General features: G+C 48.5%; 1 protein-coding gene across 2 annotated transcripts in view; it reads right to left on the bottom strand.

Moving 5' to 3' along the window:
• COMMD2 (COMM domain containing 2) overlaps positions 1–16,018 on the bottom strand; it is a 45,065-nt gene extending 29,047 nt beyond the window's left edge. The window contains exon 1 of one of the 2 annotated variants that reach the window (XM_063915940.1): positions 15,827–16,018. In XM_063915940.1, coding sequence (XP_063772010.1) covers positions 15,827–15,893 — 67 coding nt within the window. In that variant the 5' untranslated portion in view covers positions 15,894–16,018. The other variant, XM_063915939.1, reaches the window with a different exon arrangement.
• Positions 16,019–17,051: the final 1,033 nt, after the last annotated feature.

Genomic DNA, 17,051 nt, shown 5'->3' with positions numbered 1-17,051 from the left:
TTTAGGCAGGGGTAAATATCTCCATATAGCCTCTGGGGCTATATGTGAGGTATTTTTAGCCTTTTTAAAGGTTTTCATTTGCCTCCCAGGGCGCCCCCCCCCCAGCGCCCTGCACCCTCAGTGACTGCCGTGTGAAGTGTGCTGAGAGGAAAATGGCGCACAGCTGCAGTGCTGTGCGCTACCTTAAGAAGACTGCAGGAGTCTTCAGCCGCCGATTCTGGACCTCTTCTTGCTTCAGCATCTGTGAGGGGGCCGGCGGCGTGGCTCCGGTGACCATCCAGGCTGTACCTGTGATCGTCCCTCTGGAGCTTCATGTCCAGTAGCCAAGAAGCCAATCCATCCTGCACGCAGGTGAGTTCACTTCTTCTCCCCTCTGTCCCTCGTTGCAGTGATCCTGTTGCCAGCAGGAATCACTGTAAAATAAAAAACCTAAGCTAAACTCTCTAAGCAGCTCTTTATGAGAGCCACCTAGAATTGCACCCTTCTCGGCCGGGCACAAAAATCTAACTGGAGTCTGGAGGAGGGTCATGGGGGGAGGAGCCAGTACACACCACCTGACCTGTAAAAGCTTTACTTTTGTGCCCTGTCTCCTGCGGAGCCGCTATTCCCCATGGTCCTTTCAGGAACCCCAGCATCCACTTAGGACGATAGAGAAATGTAAATATCACCACCAACATAAAGCACACATCTCTGAAGGACTGAAAGATAGATACTGTATACTTTACAATATGCAAGACTGTTCTCCCCTTTGCAGCAGTTTTCAATATTTGGTAGCCTGTATCTTTTTCTATTTTATTTTTTAACTCTATACATTGTTTTGAAGAAAATGACATTACATGTTATGTGAAACATCAATCATTGATACAAAGTAGTTTTAATATAATTTGGGGAAGAGATAAAAAACAAAGTGAAGGGATGATGGGGGAAAATAAGCCCTAGAGTAATCAGCTCAGCAATAGAGAAAAATGACACACACCGTACAGGGAAACGGGATCCGGTCTGAAGATCGACACTGTCTAAGTCGACAATGTTTAGGTCGACCACTATAGGTCAACAGTCACTAGGTCAACAGGGTTTCTAGGTCGACATGTGCTAAATCGACAGGTCAAAAGGTTGACATGAGTTTTTCACATTTTTTTGAACTTTTTCATACTTAACGAACCACGTGGACTACGACTGGAACGGTACCATGGTTAGCATAATATTCAGACCATAGACACCAATTGACTTAAGGGGACGAGGCAGACATGGAATATTTAAAGCAAAGAGTTTCCATTCTGTAACTACGCTGAATAATGGAAAGAAGTTTTGACAGGAGGGGAGGATCAGTTCTCTTTCCATATTGGGTCAATGCAGCTCCTGCAGCAATGAGAATATGACCAATTGCGTATTTGTTGCGGGACTGAACAGATGGGAGGAAATCGTGCAAAAGTGCTATTTCAGGAAGGTGGGGAGGGGACTCTGAAGTAACCAGAGTTATTAAATAAAAAAACTCAGTGGTTGAATTACAGAACACGACCAAAAGCTATGGATCAGGGCGCTCTCCATCCCATAGTTCCTCCAGCAACAATTACAGGAATCAGGACAGATTTTACGTAGCTTAGCCGGAGTGTGATATAAACCGTGTATAAGTTTAAACAGCATTTTAAGGGTGGTTAATACATTTGGACATCATAAAAATGTTTGTAAACAATGTAACCCATTCCTCATCAGTTAAGGAAATCTGGAAGTCTGCTTACCATTTAGGCCGATATCCAATTGCATGTGGTAATTTACCGCGCTGCAAAAACAGGCTAAAATATCCAATTATAGCTCGTATTTATCTTGCGGTAAATGACCCTTTTCGGCTGATAACACAGACCTGAGGCACCTGAAGTCTGAATCACTAACGTCTTGTCTTCTATAGAAGAAAACACAGTTCTATACCACATTAAAAATACAGGCTCCTTATTGCAGGGTGTGGCATGTTAGATAGACAAGACTTAGGTCGACCACTACTGATCGACAGTAAGTGGGTCGACAGGGACTCTAGGTCGACATGACAAAAGGTCGACATGAGTTCTTTCACTTTTTTTGGTGTCGTTTTCTCCGTACGGTGACGGGGAACCACAATTAGCGCACCGTGTAGTGCAAGGTACCTCGCTGCGCTCGGCACAGGTTACCGTTCCCAATTGTAGTTCACATGGATCGTAAAGTATGAAAAAACGAGTTTTATGGTAAGAACTTACCCTTGTTAAAACTTTTTCTGCGAGGTACACTGGGCTCCACAAGTCTGGACAATGGGGTGTAGAGTAGGATCTTGATCCGAGGCACCAACAGGCTCAAAGTTTTGACTGTTCCCAGAATGCACAGCGCCGCCTCCTCTATAACCCCGCCTCCCAGCACAGGAGCCCAGTTTAGTTAACCAGCCCAATGCAGTAGCAGGAAAATAGACGACAACGGTTATTAGCCACATACACCACACTCTCACGACAAGAGAAGTGTCAGCGGCTAATGCCATATCAACCCAAAGAAGCTAAGTGCGTCAGGGTGGGCGCCTTGTGGAGCCCAGTGCACCTTGCAGAAAGAGTTTTAACAAGGGTAAGTTCTTACCATAAAACTCGTTTTCTGCTGCGGAGTACACTGGGCTCCACAAGTCTGGACAATGGGGATGTCCTAAAGCAGTTCCTTATGGGAGGGGACGCACTGTAGCGGGCACAAGAACCTGGCGTCCAAAGGAAGCATCCTGGGAAGCGGCAGTATCGAAGGCATAGAACCTTATGAACGTGTTCCCGGAGGATCACGTAGCCGCCTTGCACAATTGGTCAAGGGTCGTGCCACGTTGGGCCGCCCAAGAAGGTCCAACAGACCGAGTAGAATGGGCCGTAATGTGAACAGGAGCTGATAGACCAGCCTTCACATAAGCATGCGCAATCACCATTCTAATCCATCTGGCCAGGGTCTGCTTGTGAGCAGGCCAGCCACGTTTGTGAAATCCAAACAAAACAAAGAGAATCAGACTTTCGAATAGAAGCAGTTCTCTTCACATAGATACGGAGAGCCCGTACCACATCCAAAGACCGCTCTTTGGGAGACAGATCAGGAGAAACAAAAGCTGGAACCACAATCTCCTGATTAAGGTGGAACGAAGAAACCACCTTAGGTAAATATCCGGGACGAGTCCTAAGAACCGCCCGGTCACGGTGAAAAATCAGATATGGGGAACTACAAGACAAGGCACCCAAATCCGACACTCTTCTAGCAGAGGCAATAAACCAGCTAGAACACCACCTTAAGGGAAAGCCACTTAAGGTCAGTTTGAACCAAGAGGTTCAAATGGAGGCTCCTGCAATGCCTCCAAAACCACCGACAAGCCCCAAGGAGCCACAGGTGCAACACACCCTGAGTGAAAGTATGAACATCAGGTAAAGTCGCAATTTTTCTCTGAAACCACACCGACAAGGCAGAAATAGGAACCTTGAGGGAGGCCAGACGCAGGCCATATAGGCCCTACACACTTGGCGATATTTTGAAAGATATGAACGATCTCGTTCATAAATGAACGAGAACTCGTTCATATCTTTCAGTGTGGAGACTTAAGCGATGAACGATGCGCGTCCCCGCGCTCGTTCATCGCTGATCTCCCGTCGGCTGTGCATGCAGGCCAATATGGACGATCTCGTCCATATTTGCCTGCACTTCAATGCAGCCGGGTGACGGGGGGAGTGAAGAAACTTCACTCCCCCCGTCACTGCCCCCCCGCCGCCGGGTTGCTCGTCGGCCGTATCGGCCGTCGGGCATTTCGGCGGCGAATCGCCGAGTGAGTAGGGCCCCTAAATCTAGGCCCTGCTGTAGAAAAGCCAAAAGTTTGGCTGTACTAAACTTGGAAGCGTCATAATGGTTAAATGCGCACCAAACAAAGTAGGAATGCCAGACCCGATGGTAAATCCGAGCAGAGGCCGGTTTCCGGGCCCGCAACATAGTTTTAATGATCTCTTCAGAACTTTTTAACACTGACTAAAAAGGCAGGTAGAATACTTAAGTGTCATGTAAAGGCACAGCGCTGACAACCAGGCGGCTTTACATAGGAGGATTTGCCCAAGCAGTCCCAGGAACAGTGAGCTGAGGAGTAATGGCGCCGCAGACACTGACAGGGAGTGAGGAAAGACAGAGATGCAGCTCCAGGGCGGGAACATTTGCTGGAAATGGTGCCCTGGGGCTGGGGGAGGGGCTTCAGGTCTAAGCCTTATCCCCCTTGCTGGCAAAACCACCGGGTACTGTGGGCAATATTAAAATCGGTTTTAAGAGAAAACCTGAACTGCGCCCATGCCCTGGTGATCTAGTGGGATCGCCTGTATCCACAGTGTCCACCGCCAGCACGCGCGGCCCGCCTCCCACTGACCGAGCCGGATCGCGATAAAGACCGGGTCCCGCAAGCGGGACACATTTACCACCTCCTGAAGCGCGGCCACGCGATCCTGGAGAGCCCCAGCCGTGTGTGCCTAACGTGAAGAAAACCGGAGCCGCCGCTGTAGGTACCCGGCAACCAGGGCTCGGGAGTGTACAGCGCCGCTGGGGAGAGCTGGAGCTGCAGCAGAGAATGTCAGAAGACATTTACCACCGCTGCTGCCCTTGAAGTCTTCACTTTTTACCTCATACAAAGCTTTTTTTAGTGCTGCCTGGAGCAGCCCCTCTGTTAAGTGCCTGCTTACTGCAGCACCAACTGACAAACTGAGCTCCTGTGCTGGGAGGCGGGGTTATAGAGGAGGCGGCGCTGTGCATCCTGGGAACAGTCAAAGCTTTGAGCCTGTTGGTGCCTCGGATCAAGATCCTACTCTACACCCCATTGTCCAGACTTGTGGAGCCCAGTGTACCCCGCAGCAGAAAGTAAAATAAAATGAAAAAGTTTTTTGGGGGAAAACTCATGTCGACCTTTTGTCATGTCGACCTAGAAACCATGTCGACCGATAGTGGTTGACCTAGACATTGTCAACCTAAGTCTTGTTGACCTAGAGACCGGATCCCCTTATTGCAACAGGAATATAGATATAGAGAGATAGATTGTTTTGGTTTTTTTAGGTCTCAGATTACACAGACCCAAAGTCATCTATATGTATTAGACTGGTGCAGGGAAGTTATAAAGGATTGAAGCTCAGAGCAGTCTCAATTTAAGATGGACAGTACAGATCTGAGGGTGTTGTCCCACCATCATTATCAGGACCAGCAATTGGGAAGTATGTCCCATTCAAAGATGCTCCAGGGTGTGCGACAAGGAAAATGTTGATTGCATGGGACAGGAGGGGTATAATGCCCCATTTATGACATAGCCACGGCCCTTGTCCAGATCCAAGCTAACACAATGTTGGAATATATGCATTCCATAAATCAAACTCCAATCACTCTTTGGTCTCGATATAATGTTGAACACAATTTTACAGCCCAAATATAGTTGCAAAACTGCAGTTATAAATGTACCGACAACTGACAATGCCGACAGCCGGAATCCCGGCTAACAGGGGCTATTTCCACTCGCGGGTGTCCACGACACCCAGAGTGGGAATAGAACCTGTGGGCTTGCTAGCGCTGGGATCCCAGCATCTGTATGCTGACTGCCGGGATCCCGGACACCGGCATAGCATACCTAACGCACCAGGACAATTGAAGTCCCCCAGTGTGTTAACTCTTACCGGTATGAATGCAAATATCAGACCAGAGGCAATGTGTAGCGATAGTTGTTAGAAAACAACAGGTATAACGGCATCAGAATTGGCAAATGGAACTCCCTTCTTACAAGATACAAGTTGTACTGTGTGACCAACAAGCTGTTTGAGAGATTCACTCCCTCTGCAATGTCTTATACGTGTTACTATTTGTGTGTGTGCTGTGCCATGTCAATGATGGTTTGTGAAGTGCCAGTGATGAATTGCCATCACAGTGTATGCTGTGATGACGATGCACAGCCCAGTCGCTTGTCTCTTGCAGTCAATACATAATAAGCGGTGTGACCACCAAAGAAGGTTTTGGGGAGGAAAAGATCTGTGGGTTCTCCCTGGACATGACTTAAGGTGGGTACACACTAGGTGATATGCTCCGTGAGCGGCATCGCCTAGTGTGTCCCCTCCCGGTCCAGGCCGCCCAACAGCGGGCATACACACTGCGCAATATTGCTAGGAATATCGCACAGGCCGACACCGAGGGTCGTTAACACTCACTTTACACTAGGGGGGGGGGGGGATTTAATTGCCTGCAAGTATCTCGCCCAGCCAAATTGGCACGTCACCCGCTACACTTTACGGTGGTGGCATCTCGCTAAAAAGTGTTCGCTACCCCATAGCGAGCACTTTTGGGCAAACAGGGGTACGAATCAGCCAGGGAGAAGGGTGCAAGTCGGGCTGCTGTTGCCTGCATTGAATTCCCCCCTATTTGCCTCATTCTCTACATATACCATTATGGTCCCTTACAGTATACGCGCCCTATACATGCAATGAACACTACTACATAACTTGTTGTCCTTAGGTTACGCATGTTGGCCATGCTACAGAGGCTAAGAAATCTGGGTCCAAAGACGCAGACACTGGCTTCACCACTGCTAGATAACAGGAATGCTGGTGAGCTCAGCCCATCCCTGCCCTCAAACGCTGGCAGCCTGTCAATCAAGCTGCGGCTTGGTAGCACTGCATGCAAGGACGCAAGACCGTTCTGCGCATTTGCGCATGCACAACATCCCCACCATCGGAGATGCACGTAAGCTATCAGGCCCCCAGCCCAATGCAGACGAACCAACAAAGTCAACCTTCCAAAAGAAGAAAAATAAATCTGTATTTCACAAAACAGGCAAAGAAAAAATAAGAATTTACTTACCGATAATTCTATTTCTCGTAGTCCGTAGTGGATGCTGGGAACTCCGTAAGGACCATGGGGAATAGCGGCTCCGCAGGAGACAGGGCACATCTAAAGAAAGCTTTAGGATCACCTGGTGTGCACTGGCTCCTCCCCCTATGACCCTCCTCCAAGCCTCAGTTAGGATACTGTGCCCGGACGAGCGTACACAATAAGGAAGGATTTTGAATCCCGGGTAAGACTCATACCAGCCACACCAATCACACCGTACAACTTGTGATCTGAACCCAGTTAACAGCATGATAATAGAGAAGCCTCTCGAAAAGATGGCTCACTACAACAATAACCCGAATTTTTTTGGTAACAATAATTATGTACCAGTATTGCAGACAATCCGCACTTGGGATGGGCGCCCAGCATCCACTACGGACTACGAGAAATAGAATTATCGGTAAGTAAATTCTTATTTTCTCTGACGTCCTAGTGGATGCTGGGAACTCCGTAAGGACCATGGGGATTATACCAAAGCTCCCAAACGGGCGGGAGAGTGCGGATGACTCTGCAGCCCCCAATGAGAGAACTCCCGGTCCTCCTCAGCCAGGGTATCAAATTTGTAGAATTTTACAAACGTATTTGCTCCTGACCAAGTAACTGCTCGGCAAAGTTGTAAAGCCGAGACCCCTCGGGCAGCTGCCCAAGATGAGCCCACCTTCCTTGTGGAGTGGGCATTTACAGATTTTTGGCTGTGGCAGGCCTGCCACAGAATGTGCAAGTTGAATTGTACTACAAATCCAACGAGCAATAGTCTGCTTAGAAGCAGGAGCACCCAGCTAGTTGGGTGCATAGAGGATAAACAGCGAGTCAGATTTCCTGACTCCAGCCGTCCTGGAAACATATATTTTCCGGGTCCTGACAACGTCTAGCAACTTGGAGTCCTCCAAGTCCCTAGTAGCCGCAGGCACCATAATAGGTTTGGTTCAGGTGAACGCTGAAACCACCTTAGGGAGAAACTGAGGACGAGTCCTCAATTCCGCCCTGTCCGAATGGAAAATCAGATAAGGGCTTTTACAGGATAAAGCCACCAATTCTGACACGCGCCTGGCCCAGGCCAGAGCCAACAGCATGACCACTTTTTCTGTGAGATATTTTAACTCCACAGATTTAAGTGTGTCAAACCAATGTGACTTTTGGAACCCAAAAACCACCTGGAGATCCCAAAAGTGCCACTAAAGGCACAAAAGGAGGCTGTATATGCAGTACCCCTTTAACAAATGTCTGAACTTCAGGGACTGAAGCTAGTTCTTTTTTGGAAGAAAATTGACAGAGCCGAAATTTGAACCTTAATGGACCCCAATTTCAGGCCCATAGATACTCCTGTTTGCAGGAAATGTAGGAATCGACCCAGTTGAATTTCCTCCGTCGAGCCTTACTGGCCTCGCACCACGCAACATATTTTCGCCAAATGCGGTGATAATGTTTTTCGGTTACATCCTTCCTGGCTTTGATCAGGATAGGGATGACTTCATCCGGAATGCCTTTTTCCTTCAGGATCCGGCGTTCAACCGCCATGCCGTCAACGCAGCCGCGGTAAGTCTTGGAACAGACAAGGTCCTTGCTGGAGCAGGTCCCTTCTTAGAGGTAGAGGCTACGGATCCTCCGTGAGCATCTCTTGAAGTTCCGGTTACCAATTCCTTCTTGGCCAATCCGGAGCCACTAATATAGTGCTTACTCCTCTCCATCTTATCAATCTCAGTACCTTGGGTATGAGAGGCAGAGGAGGGAACCCATACACTGATTGGTACACCCACGGTGTTACCAGAGCATCTACAGCTATTGCCTGAGGGTCCCTTGACGTGGCGCAATACCTGTCGAGTTTTTCCCAACGGTTTATAATCATGTGGAAGACTTCTGGGTGAAGTCCTTACTCTCCCGGGTGGAGGTCGTGCTGAGGAAAACTGCTTCCCAGTTGTCCACTCCCGGAATGAAAACTGCTGACAGTGCTATCACATGGTTTTTCGCCCCGCGAAGAATCCTTGCAGCTTCTGCCATTGCCCTCCTGCTTCTTGTGGCACCCTGTCTGTTTACGTGGGTGACTGCCGTAATGTTGTCCGACTGGATCAACACCGGCTGACCTTGAAGCAGAGGTCTTGCTAAGCTTAGAGCATTGAAAATGGCCCTTAGCTTCAGGACATTTATGTGAAGTGATGTCTCCAGGCTTGACCATAAGCCCTGGATATTCCTTCCCTGTGTGACTGCTCCCCAGCCTCGCAGGCTGGCATCCGTGGCCACCAGGACCCAGTCCCGCATGCCGAATCTGCGGCCCTCTAGAAGATGAGCACTCTGCAACCACCACAGGAGGGATACCCTTGTCCCTGGTGACAGGGTTATCCGCTGAAGCATCTGAAGATGCGACCCGGACCATTTGTCCAGTAGGTTCCACTGGAAAGTCTTGCGTGGAATCTGCCGAATGGGATTGCTTCGTAGGAAGCCACCATTTTTACCCAGAACCCTTGTGCATTGATGCACTGAGACTTGGTTCGGTTTTAGGAGGTTCCGGACTAGCTCGGATAACTCCCTGGCTTTCTCCTCCGGGAGAAACACCTTCTTTCTGGACTGTGTCCAGGATCATCCCTAGGAACAGAAGACAAGTCGTCGGAACCAGCTGCGATTTTGGAATATTGAGAATCCAATCGTGCTGCCGCAACACTACCTGAGGTAGTGCTACACCGATCTCCAACTGTTCCCTGGATCTCACCCTTATCAGGGAATCGTCCAAGTAAAGGATAACTAAAATTCCCTTCCTTCGAAGGAATATCATCATTACGGTCATTACTTCAGTAAAGACCCGGGGTGCCGTGGACCATCCCTACGGCAGCGTCTGAACTGATAGTGACAGTTCTGTACCATAACCTGAGATACCCTTGGTGAGAAGGGTAAATTTTGACATGAAGGTAAGCATCCTTGATGTCCCGAGACATCATGTAGTCCCCTTCTTCCAGGTTTGCAATCACTGCTCTGAGTGACTCAATTTTGAATTTGAACCTCTGTATGTAAGTGTTCAAAGATTTTAGATTTTAAAATCGGTCTCACCGAGCCGTCTGGCTTCGGTACCACAATAGTGTGGAATAATACCCCGTTCCCTGTTGCAGGAGGGGTACCTTAATTATCACCTGCTGGGAATACAGCTTGTGAATGGCTTCCAAAACTGCCTCCCTGTCAGCGGGAGACGTCGGTAAAACAGACTTTTGGAAACGGCGAGGGGAATACGTCTCGAATTCCAATTTGTACCCCTGAAATATTACCTGAAGGATCCAGGGGTCTACTTGCGAGTGAGCCCACTGCGCACTGAAATTCATTGAGAACGGGCCCCCACCGTGCCTGAACTTGTAAAGCCCTAGCGTCATACTGAGAGACTGCGCCTGATAATACGGCGTCTTATTTTGAGAGGCGACCTGGGGTACATCCCCTTTTTTTTTTTTTTTTAAGGCAATACTTCCAAATGCCGTTTGGGATCCGCATCACCTGACCACTTTACTGGTATAATTGGACAACGCACTTATACTTGATGCCAGTCGGCAAATATTCCGCTGTGCATCATGCATATATAGAAATGCATCTTTTAATTGCTCTATAGGCAATAATATACTGTCCTTATCTAGGATATCAAATTTCCAGTCAGGGAATCCGACCACGCCAACCCAGCACTGCACATCCAGGCTGAGGCGATTGCTGGTCGCAGTATAACACCAGTATGTGTGTAAATACATTTTAGGATACCCTCCTGCTTTCTATCAGCAGGATCCCTAAGGGCGGCCATCTCCAGAGAGGGTAGAGCCCTTGTTCTTACAAGTGTGAGCGCCTTATCCCCCCTAGGGGGTGTTTCCCAACGCACCCTAACCTCTGGCGGGAAAAGGTATACTGCCAATAACTTTTTAGAAATTATCAATTGTTATCGGGGGGAAACCCACGCATCATCACACACCTCATTTTATTTCTCAGATTCAGGAAAACTACAGGAAGTTTTTCCTCACCAAACATAATACCCCTTTTTTTTTGGTGGTATTTATATTATCAGAAGAGTGTAAACTTTTTCCATTGCCTCAATCATGCAATGTGTGGCCCTATTGGAAATCACGGTTGTCTCTTCACCGTCGACACAGGAGTCAGTATCCGTGTCGGCGTCTGTATCTGAGGTAACGGGCGCTTTAGAGCCCCTGTATGAGACGTCTGGACATGCACAAGCTGAGTAGCCGGCTGTCTCATGTCAACCACTGTCTTTTATACAAAGCTGACACTGTCACGCAATTTCAACAGTACATCCACTCAGGTGTCGACTTCCCAGGGGGTGACAACACTATTACAGACACTCTACTCCGTCTCCTCATCATTTTTCTCCTCATACATGTCGACACAAACGTACCGACACACAGCACACACACAGGGAATGCTCTGATAGAGGACAGGACCCCACTAGCCCTTTGGGGAGACAGAGGGAGAGTTTGCCAGCACACACCAGAGCGCTATATATATACAGGGATAACCTTATATAAGTGTTTTTCCCTTTATAGCTGCTGTATTGTTTATACTGCGCCTAATTTGTGCCCCCCTCTCTTTTTTAACCCCTTTCTGTAGTGTAGTGACTGCAGGGGAGAGCCAGGGAGCTTCCCTCCAACTGAGCTGTGAGGGAAAATGGCGCCAGTGTGCTGAGGAGATAGGCTCTGCCCCTTTCTCGGCGTCCTTATCATCCGTTTTCTTGTATGTTTTGGCAGGGGTTAAATGCATCCATATAGCCCAGGAGTTATATGTGATGCATTTATTTTAGCCATAAAAGGTTTTCTATCGATTTATTGCGTCTCAGGGCGCTGCCCCCCCAGCGCCCTGCACCCTCAGTGACCGGAGTGTGAAGTGTGCTGAGAGCAATGGCGCACAGCTGCGGTGCTGTGCGCCTACCTTTATCTGAAGACAGGAAAGTCTTCTGCCGCCGATTTTTCCGGACCTCTTCGCTCTTCTGGCTCTGTAAGGGGGCCGGCGGCGCGGCTCCGGTGACCCATCCAGGCTGAACCTGTGATCGTCCCTCTGGAGCTAATGTCCAGTAGCCTAAGAAGCCCAATCCACTCTGCACGCAGGTGAGTTCGCTTCTTCTCCCCTTAGTCCCTCGATGCAGTGAGCCTGTTGCCAGCAGGTCTCACTGAAAATAATAAACCTAAACTAAAACTTTCACAAAGAGCTCAGGAGAGCCCCTAGTGTGCACCCTTCTCGTCGGGCACAGAAAATCTAACTGAGGCTTGGAGGAGGGTCATAGGGGGAGGAGCCAGTGCACACCAGGTGATCCTAAAGCTTTCTTTAGATGTGCCCTGTCTCCTGCGGAGCCGCTATTCCCCATGGTCCTTACGGAGTTCCCAGCATCCACTAGGACGTCAGAGAAACTGCAACCCAAATACTGTGGGGAATATGGATTCCACGTTCTTCAGTAGACAATAACCACATTTAGGGGGTAATTCAGAGTTGATCGCAGCAACAAATTTGTTAGCAGTTGGGCAAAACCATGTGCACTGCAGTGGGGACAGATATAACATGTGCAGAGAGAGTTAGATTTGGGTGGGGTGTATTCAAACTGAAATCTAAATTGCAGTGTAAAAATAAAGCAGCCAGTATTTACCCTGCACAGAAACAATATACACCAGCTCTCTCTGCAAATGTTATATCTGCCACACCTGCAGTGCACATGGGCCCTCATTCCGAGTTGTTCGCTCAGTAATTTTCTTCGCATCGCAGCGATTTTCCGCTAACTGCGCATGCGCAATGTTCGCACTGCGACTGCGCCAAGTAAATTTGCTATGAAGATTGGTATTTTACTCACGGCATTACGAGGTTTTTTCTTCGTTCTGGTGATCGGAGTGTGATTGACAGGAAGTGGGTGTTTCTGGGCGGAAACTGGCCGTTTTATGGGAGTGTGTGAAAAAACGCTACCGTTTCTGGGAAAAACGCGGGAGTGGCTGGAGAAACGGAGGAGTGTCTGGGCGAACGCTGGGTGTGTTTGTGACGTGAAACCAGGAACGACAAGCACTGAACTGATCGCACTGGCAGAGTAAGTCTCGAGCTACTCAGAAACTGCACAGAGAAGTCTTTTCGCAATATTGCGAATCTTTCGTTCGCAATTTTGATAAGCTAAGATTCACTCCCAGTAGGCGGCAGCTTAGCGTGTGCAATGCTGCTAAAAGCAGCTTGCGAGCGAACAACTCGGAATGAGAGCCATGGTTTTGCCCAACTGCTAACAGATTTGCTGCTGCGATCAACTCTGAATTACCCCCTTAGTATCCCTCAGTGCAGACATAAGCAAACCAAAACATTAAGCAGCAGATGGTTACAACATTGTGAATCTGCAGCAGCCCCAAGTCCCACCTGTCTCATTAACAGTCAGGTATGTGAAACCCACACATATTACATAACATTCCGCTGACAGCTTACTATATCCCCAAGCAGAGACTCTCATACTTCTAGCAGTACCTCACACACCACACGCCAGGCCATTAGTTCATGTAGCAGTCAGGTACTTCACTTGTGCTGTCTCGCTCATCCTTTTATAAACAAACAGTCTGTATTTGATAGCTGCACTTCTCTGCCCAGAAAAAAGCGACACGCTGAAGAGAACATGAATCCTGTACACCTGATAAGCCACATGTATGACCATTTGCTAATTATAATTCTCACGCCATTACAGTGCTAGGAAGATTTAAAGTAAGAAAAAGGAAAGTACACCTTTAATGCAAAACAATGGCATTCTATCAAATGAATAAACCTTTAAGGCTATTTATGTTCCTCAGATCTGGAACAATTTAGATGGACAATCATGTAATTTACAGTCATAACTTATTCCAGTAAAATGAACAAGACAACAGATTGATTTATCATTCTCTGATCTCCCATAGTCTATAGTGTTGAAAAATCAATAGAGGAATTCAATTCAAGTAGATGGACATGATTGCAGGGTCATCTTAGTGCAGGAGAACCCACAATTCAAGGCACTATGCAGCAAAGGAGAACCCCAGTACATTAGACTCTGCAGTACAGAAGACCCCACAGTACAGGTGACTTTGCAGTAGAGGACACCCCCCCCCCCCCCGCTGGAAAAGGTGACTCTGCAGTAGAGAACCCCCTGGACCTGCCTATGGAACCCCCAGCATGCTGCACCCACCCTCCAATATCACCTCCTTGCCAGTCCTCTTCAGTGCCTGCACAGCCTCATCATGGGTGGCATTACCCCATGTCACTGACAGACAGGATGACATCCCCCACATACAGGTACTGAGTATGATCCACTGCCAGCCACTTGAAGATCTCACTGATCAAGGTGGGCATCTGATTCTCCTTGACCCCCCCCTCCTTGATGCTGATGCCCATCCTCCCCCCACCTCCTGCATCACCACCATCACTGCCTTCTTCTTGTTGCAGACAGCTAGGCACCTGCTCCAACAGCTCTGGCGGCTGCCAGGCTCCTGCTCAGTAGGAACCATTGGTCATGTCGTTGCTAGCTTCATACTCCGCGCTTAGAACCGGGAAGTCCTCCCATGAGTTGGCAGTAACTTTATGCCAGCGCCCCTGCACCTCCAGTCAGCTGCCCTTCTATGCCCGGGCACCCAGCGCCGCTACAACCATACCTCCCAGCTCCCCTACACTACTCCCCACCCGCAACCCAATTAGCTGCTCTGATGTCGCCCCTAGACACTGCCAATCAGCACCTATTTTCTCACGGAATGGCCAATAAGAATATACTCGTGGGTAGTGGGAGCTTGTAAAGGGCCAGAAGTGGTGCATAAGAAGGAATTGCCAGGAAATGTCTGAGCTTGAAAAAAAACAGACAGCTGTGAGGGCTCATGTAAGGAATGATAAGGATCTGACTGGTGCACTGCATGGTTGGGATTTGCTCAAATTCATACCTAGTGTAATCACCACCAGAGGATTCGCTGTTCAAGCATCTGACAATATGTGGCTGTCCGACTCCTACACTCCTCCGGAGCTGCTTCTGTGTGACAACTACTCACTGTATAAAAAGGCACCAGTGTCGGACTGGGGCATGAAGGGCCCACCGTGGGGAATGCAGTGATAGGGGCCCATACTTAAGGGTCTGGCCAGCCTACAAAGGAGGTGTGGCCAGCCACCACAGAGGCTTGAAATACACAATAGTCTAGTGCAGTGTAATGCAACATATCTACCATGTATAATACAGGTGCACCGTCTGGAACTTGATCCCTAGAGGAAGGAGTGGGCACTCAGGCAGTGGGGCCTACCGGTGGTTTCCCTGGTACCCCTGTGGGCCAGTCCGACCCTGAAAGGCACTAATAGTAACTTGTTTCTGGTTTTGAGAAACTGGATCCTCCCAATAACAATCCTGTCTTTGCCCCCTGTACTGTGCAGTAGGTCAGCCTGGAAAACAAATGGTGAATTATTTTCAGATAAAAACCTTGGCAATTAAGGACAAACAGTGAGTACGGGGACAGTTCTCAGATACAGGTGACAAGGACGAGACCATGGAATTTAGTAGTAGCTGGTGGCAGTGAAAGGCGTTCATCGAAAGGGCTAATAATACTAAAGGGGAGATTTGGCAATTCTTGTAGACAGAAAAGTTGCCCATAGCAACCAATCAGCTGCTGTCATTATACAGGGTGTGCTATAAAAATGAGTCAGACACTGATTTGTTGCTATGGGCAACTTCTCCACTTTCTCTCAAAGATAAGAAATCTCCAGCTAAGGCTCTCACATTGGGAGATGGATCAAATCTTCTAAAGAGGAATTGCCCACAGCAACCAGTCAACTTAGAACTAGTTATCATTTCTATGGTACAGTCTAAAAAAATGATAGGCAAAAGATGGTTGGTTGCTAAGGGTAATTTCTCTACCTGTGTTTGGAAGGTTTGCTACATCTCCGCTACTGCAGCATCCTGGAGGAGCAAGTGGGCAGAAGCCGCTCCTCCTATGCATCATGCCCATCTTCCGGTCACATGACTCACCTGCACTCTCCACCTGGGTGAGGATCCGCAGGTGCCCGCGGTGCTCGTCGCTCAGCACCAGCAACATGGTCTTCGCTCGCCGCTGCACACAGTCACAGGACGGACAGCCGAACCAGGGTCATCACATGACCGCCGCTGAGAAGTGTGCACCGACCCGGAGCCTCCGGCAGGAAACGGACGCGGCCATCATTGGTTCCACCTACTGTTCCTGATTGGCGCCATCTGGTGTTAGCTCTCTGTAAGTACAACAAAACATTCTGTAAAGTACACATTTAAATCTACTATGGTCGATTTGGTTCCTAAAGACCTGGAGAAACGGGTACAAAGTTACAAAGAACAATCGCAAATGCAGACTGGTACTCGATAATTGTACGTTATTACTGAGTTATGCCTACAAGTTTTCTATGTAGAAACTGAAGAAGAGTTACTCCTATATCTCTGTTGTATAGATCAATGTACCTCAGTGGTTAATCTGTTCTTTCAGCAAATTATATACAAACCTCATAAATCTTACAGTTGCCAAAATATGAAAACGTTTCATGGTATGGACAATGTAGATGCATTATGCTGTGAGGCAGTAATGCTAACCATTAAACCATCCTTACTGTGCCGGGATGTGGTCAACATCCCGCTGGACGGGATCCCGGCGGTCGAAATACCGACCACCACAATCCCGACCGCCACAATCCCGACATATTCTCCCTCTGTGGGTGTCCACGACACCCATAGAGGGAGAATATAATAGTGTGCCGAGCGAAGCGAGCCCGCAAGGGGCTGCGTTTCCGCTCGCCACCCCTGTCGGGATTGTGTGGTCGGGATTCCGACGTCGGTATTTCGACCGCCGGGATCCCGTCCAGCGGGATTACGTACGGATCCCACTGTGCCATACTGCAAACTCATTTAAATGATAACATAAAGCACTGTGCTATGAATTGATACTGAAACAAATGTAATTATTGTTGGAAATATGTGTGTGCATCATGCGGTGGTTAGGCAGAGCAATGTACACACCACTTCTTCACCAAAGTTATCCAGCCAACTGCGCTCAGTGTCTACCCCTTTTGTGTCAGCCCGATCTGTTAGCCCTGCACCTTTTAGATTGGAAGCTCACAAGCGCAGGGCCTTCTCCCCTCATGTGCCTTTCCCTCTCTCATACCCATTTTACACCGACAGCATATAACACGGGTTATTGCACATGAACGTGCATAACCCGTATTGCTGTTCG

This window comes from Pseudophryne corroboree, chromosome 4 (genome assembly GCF_028390025.1).
Source record: "Pseudophryne corroboree isolate aPseCor3 chromosome 4, aPseCor3.hap2, whole genome shotgun sequence".
NCBI classification, from domain to species: Eukaryota; Metazoa; Chordata; class Amphibia; order Anura; family Myobatrachidae; genus Pseudophryne; species Pseudophryne corroboree.
This window is presented reverse-complemented; position numbering and strand designations above follow the sequence as displayed.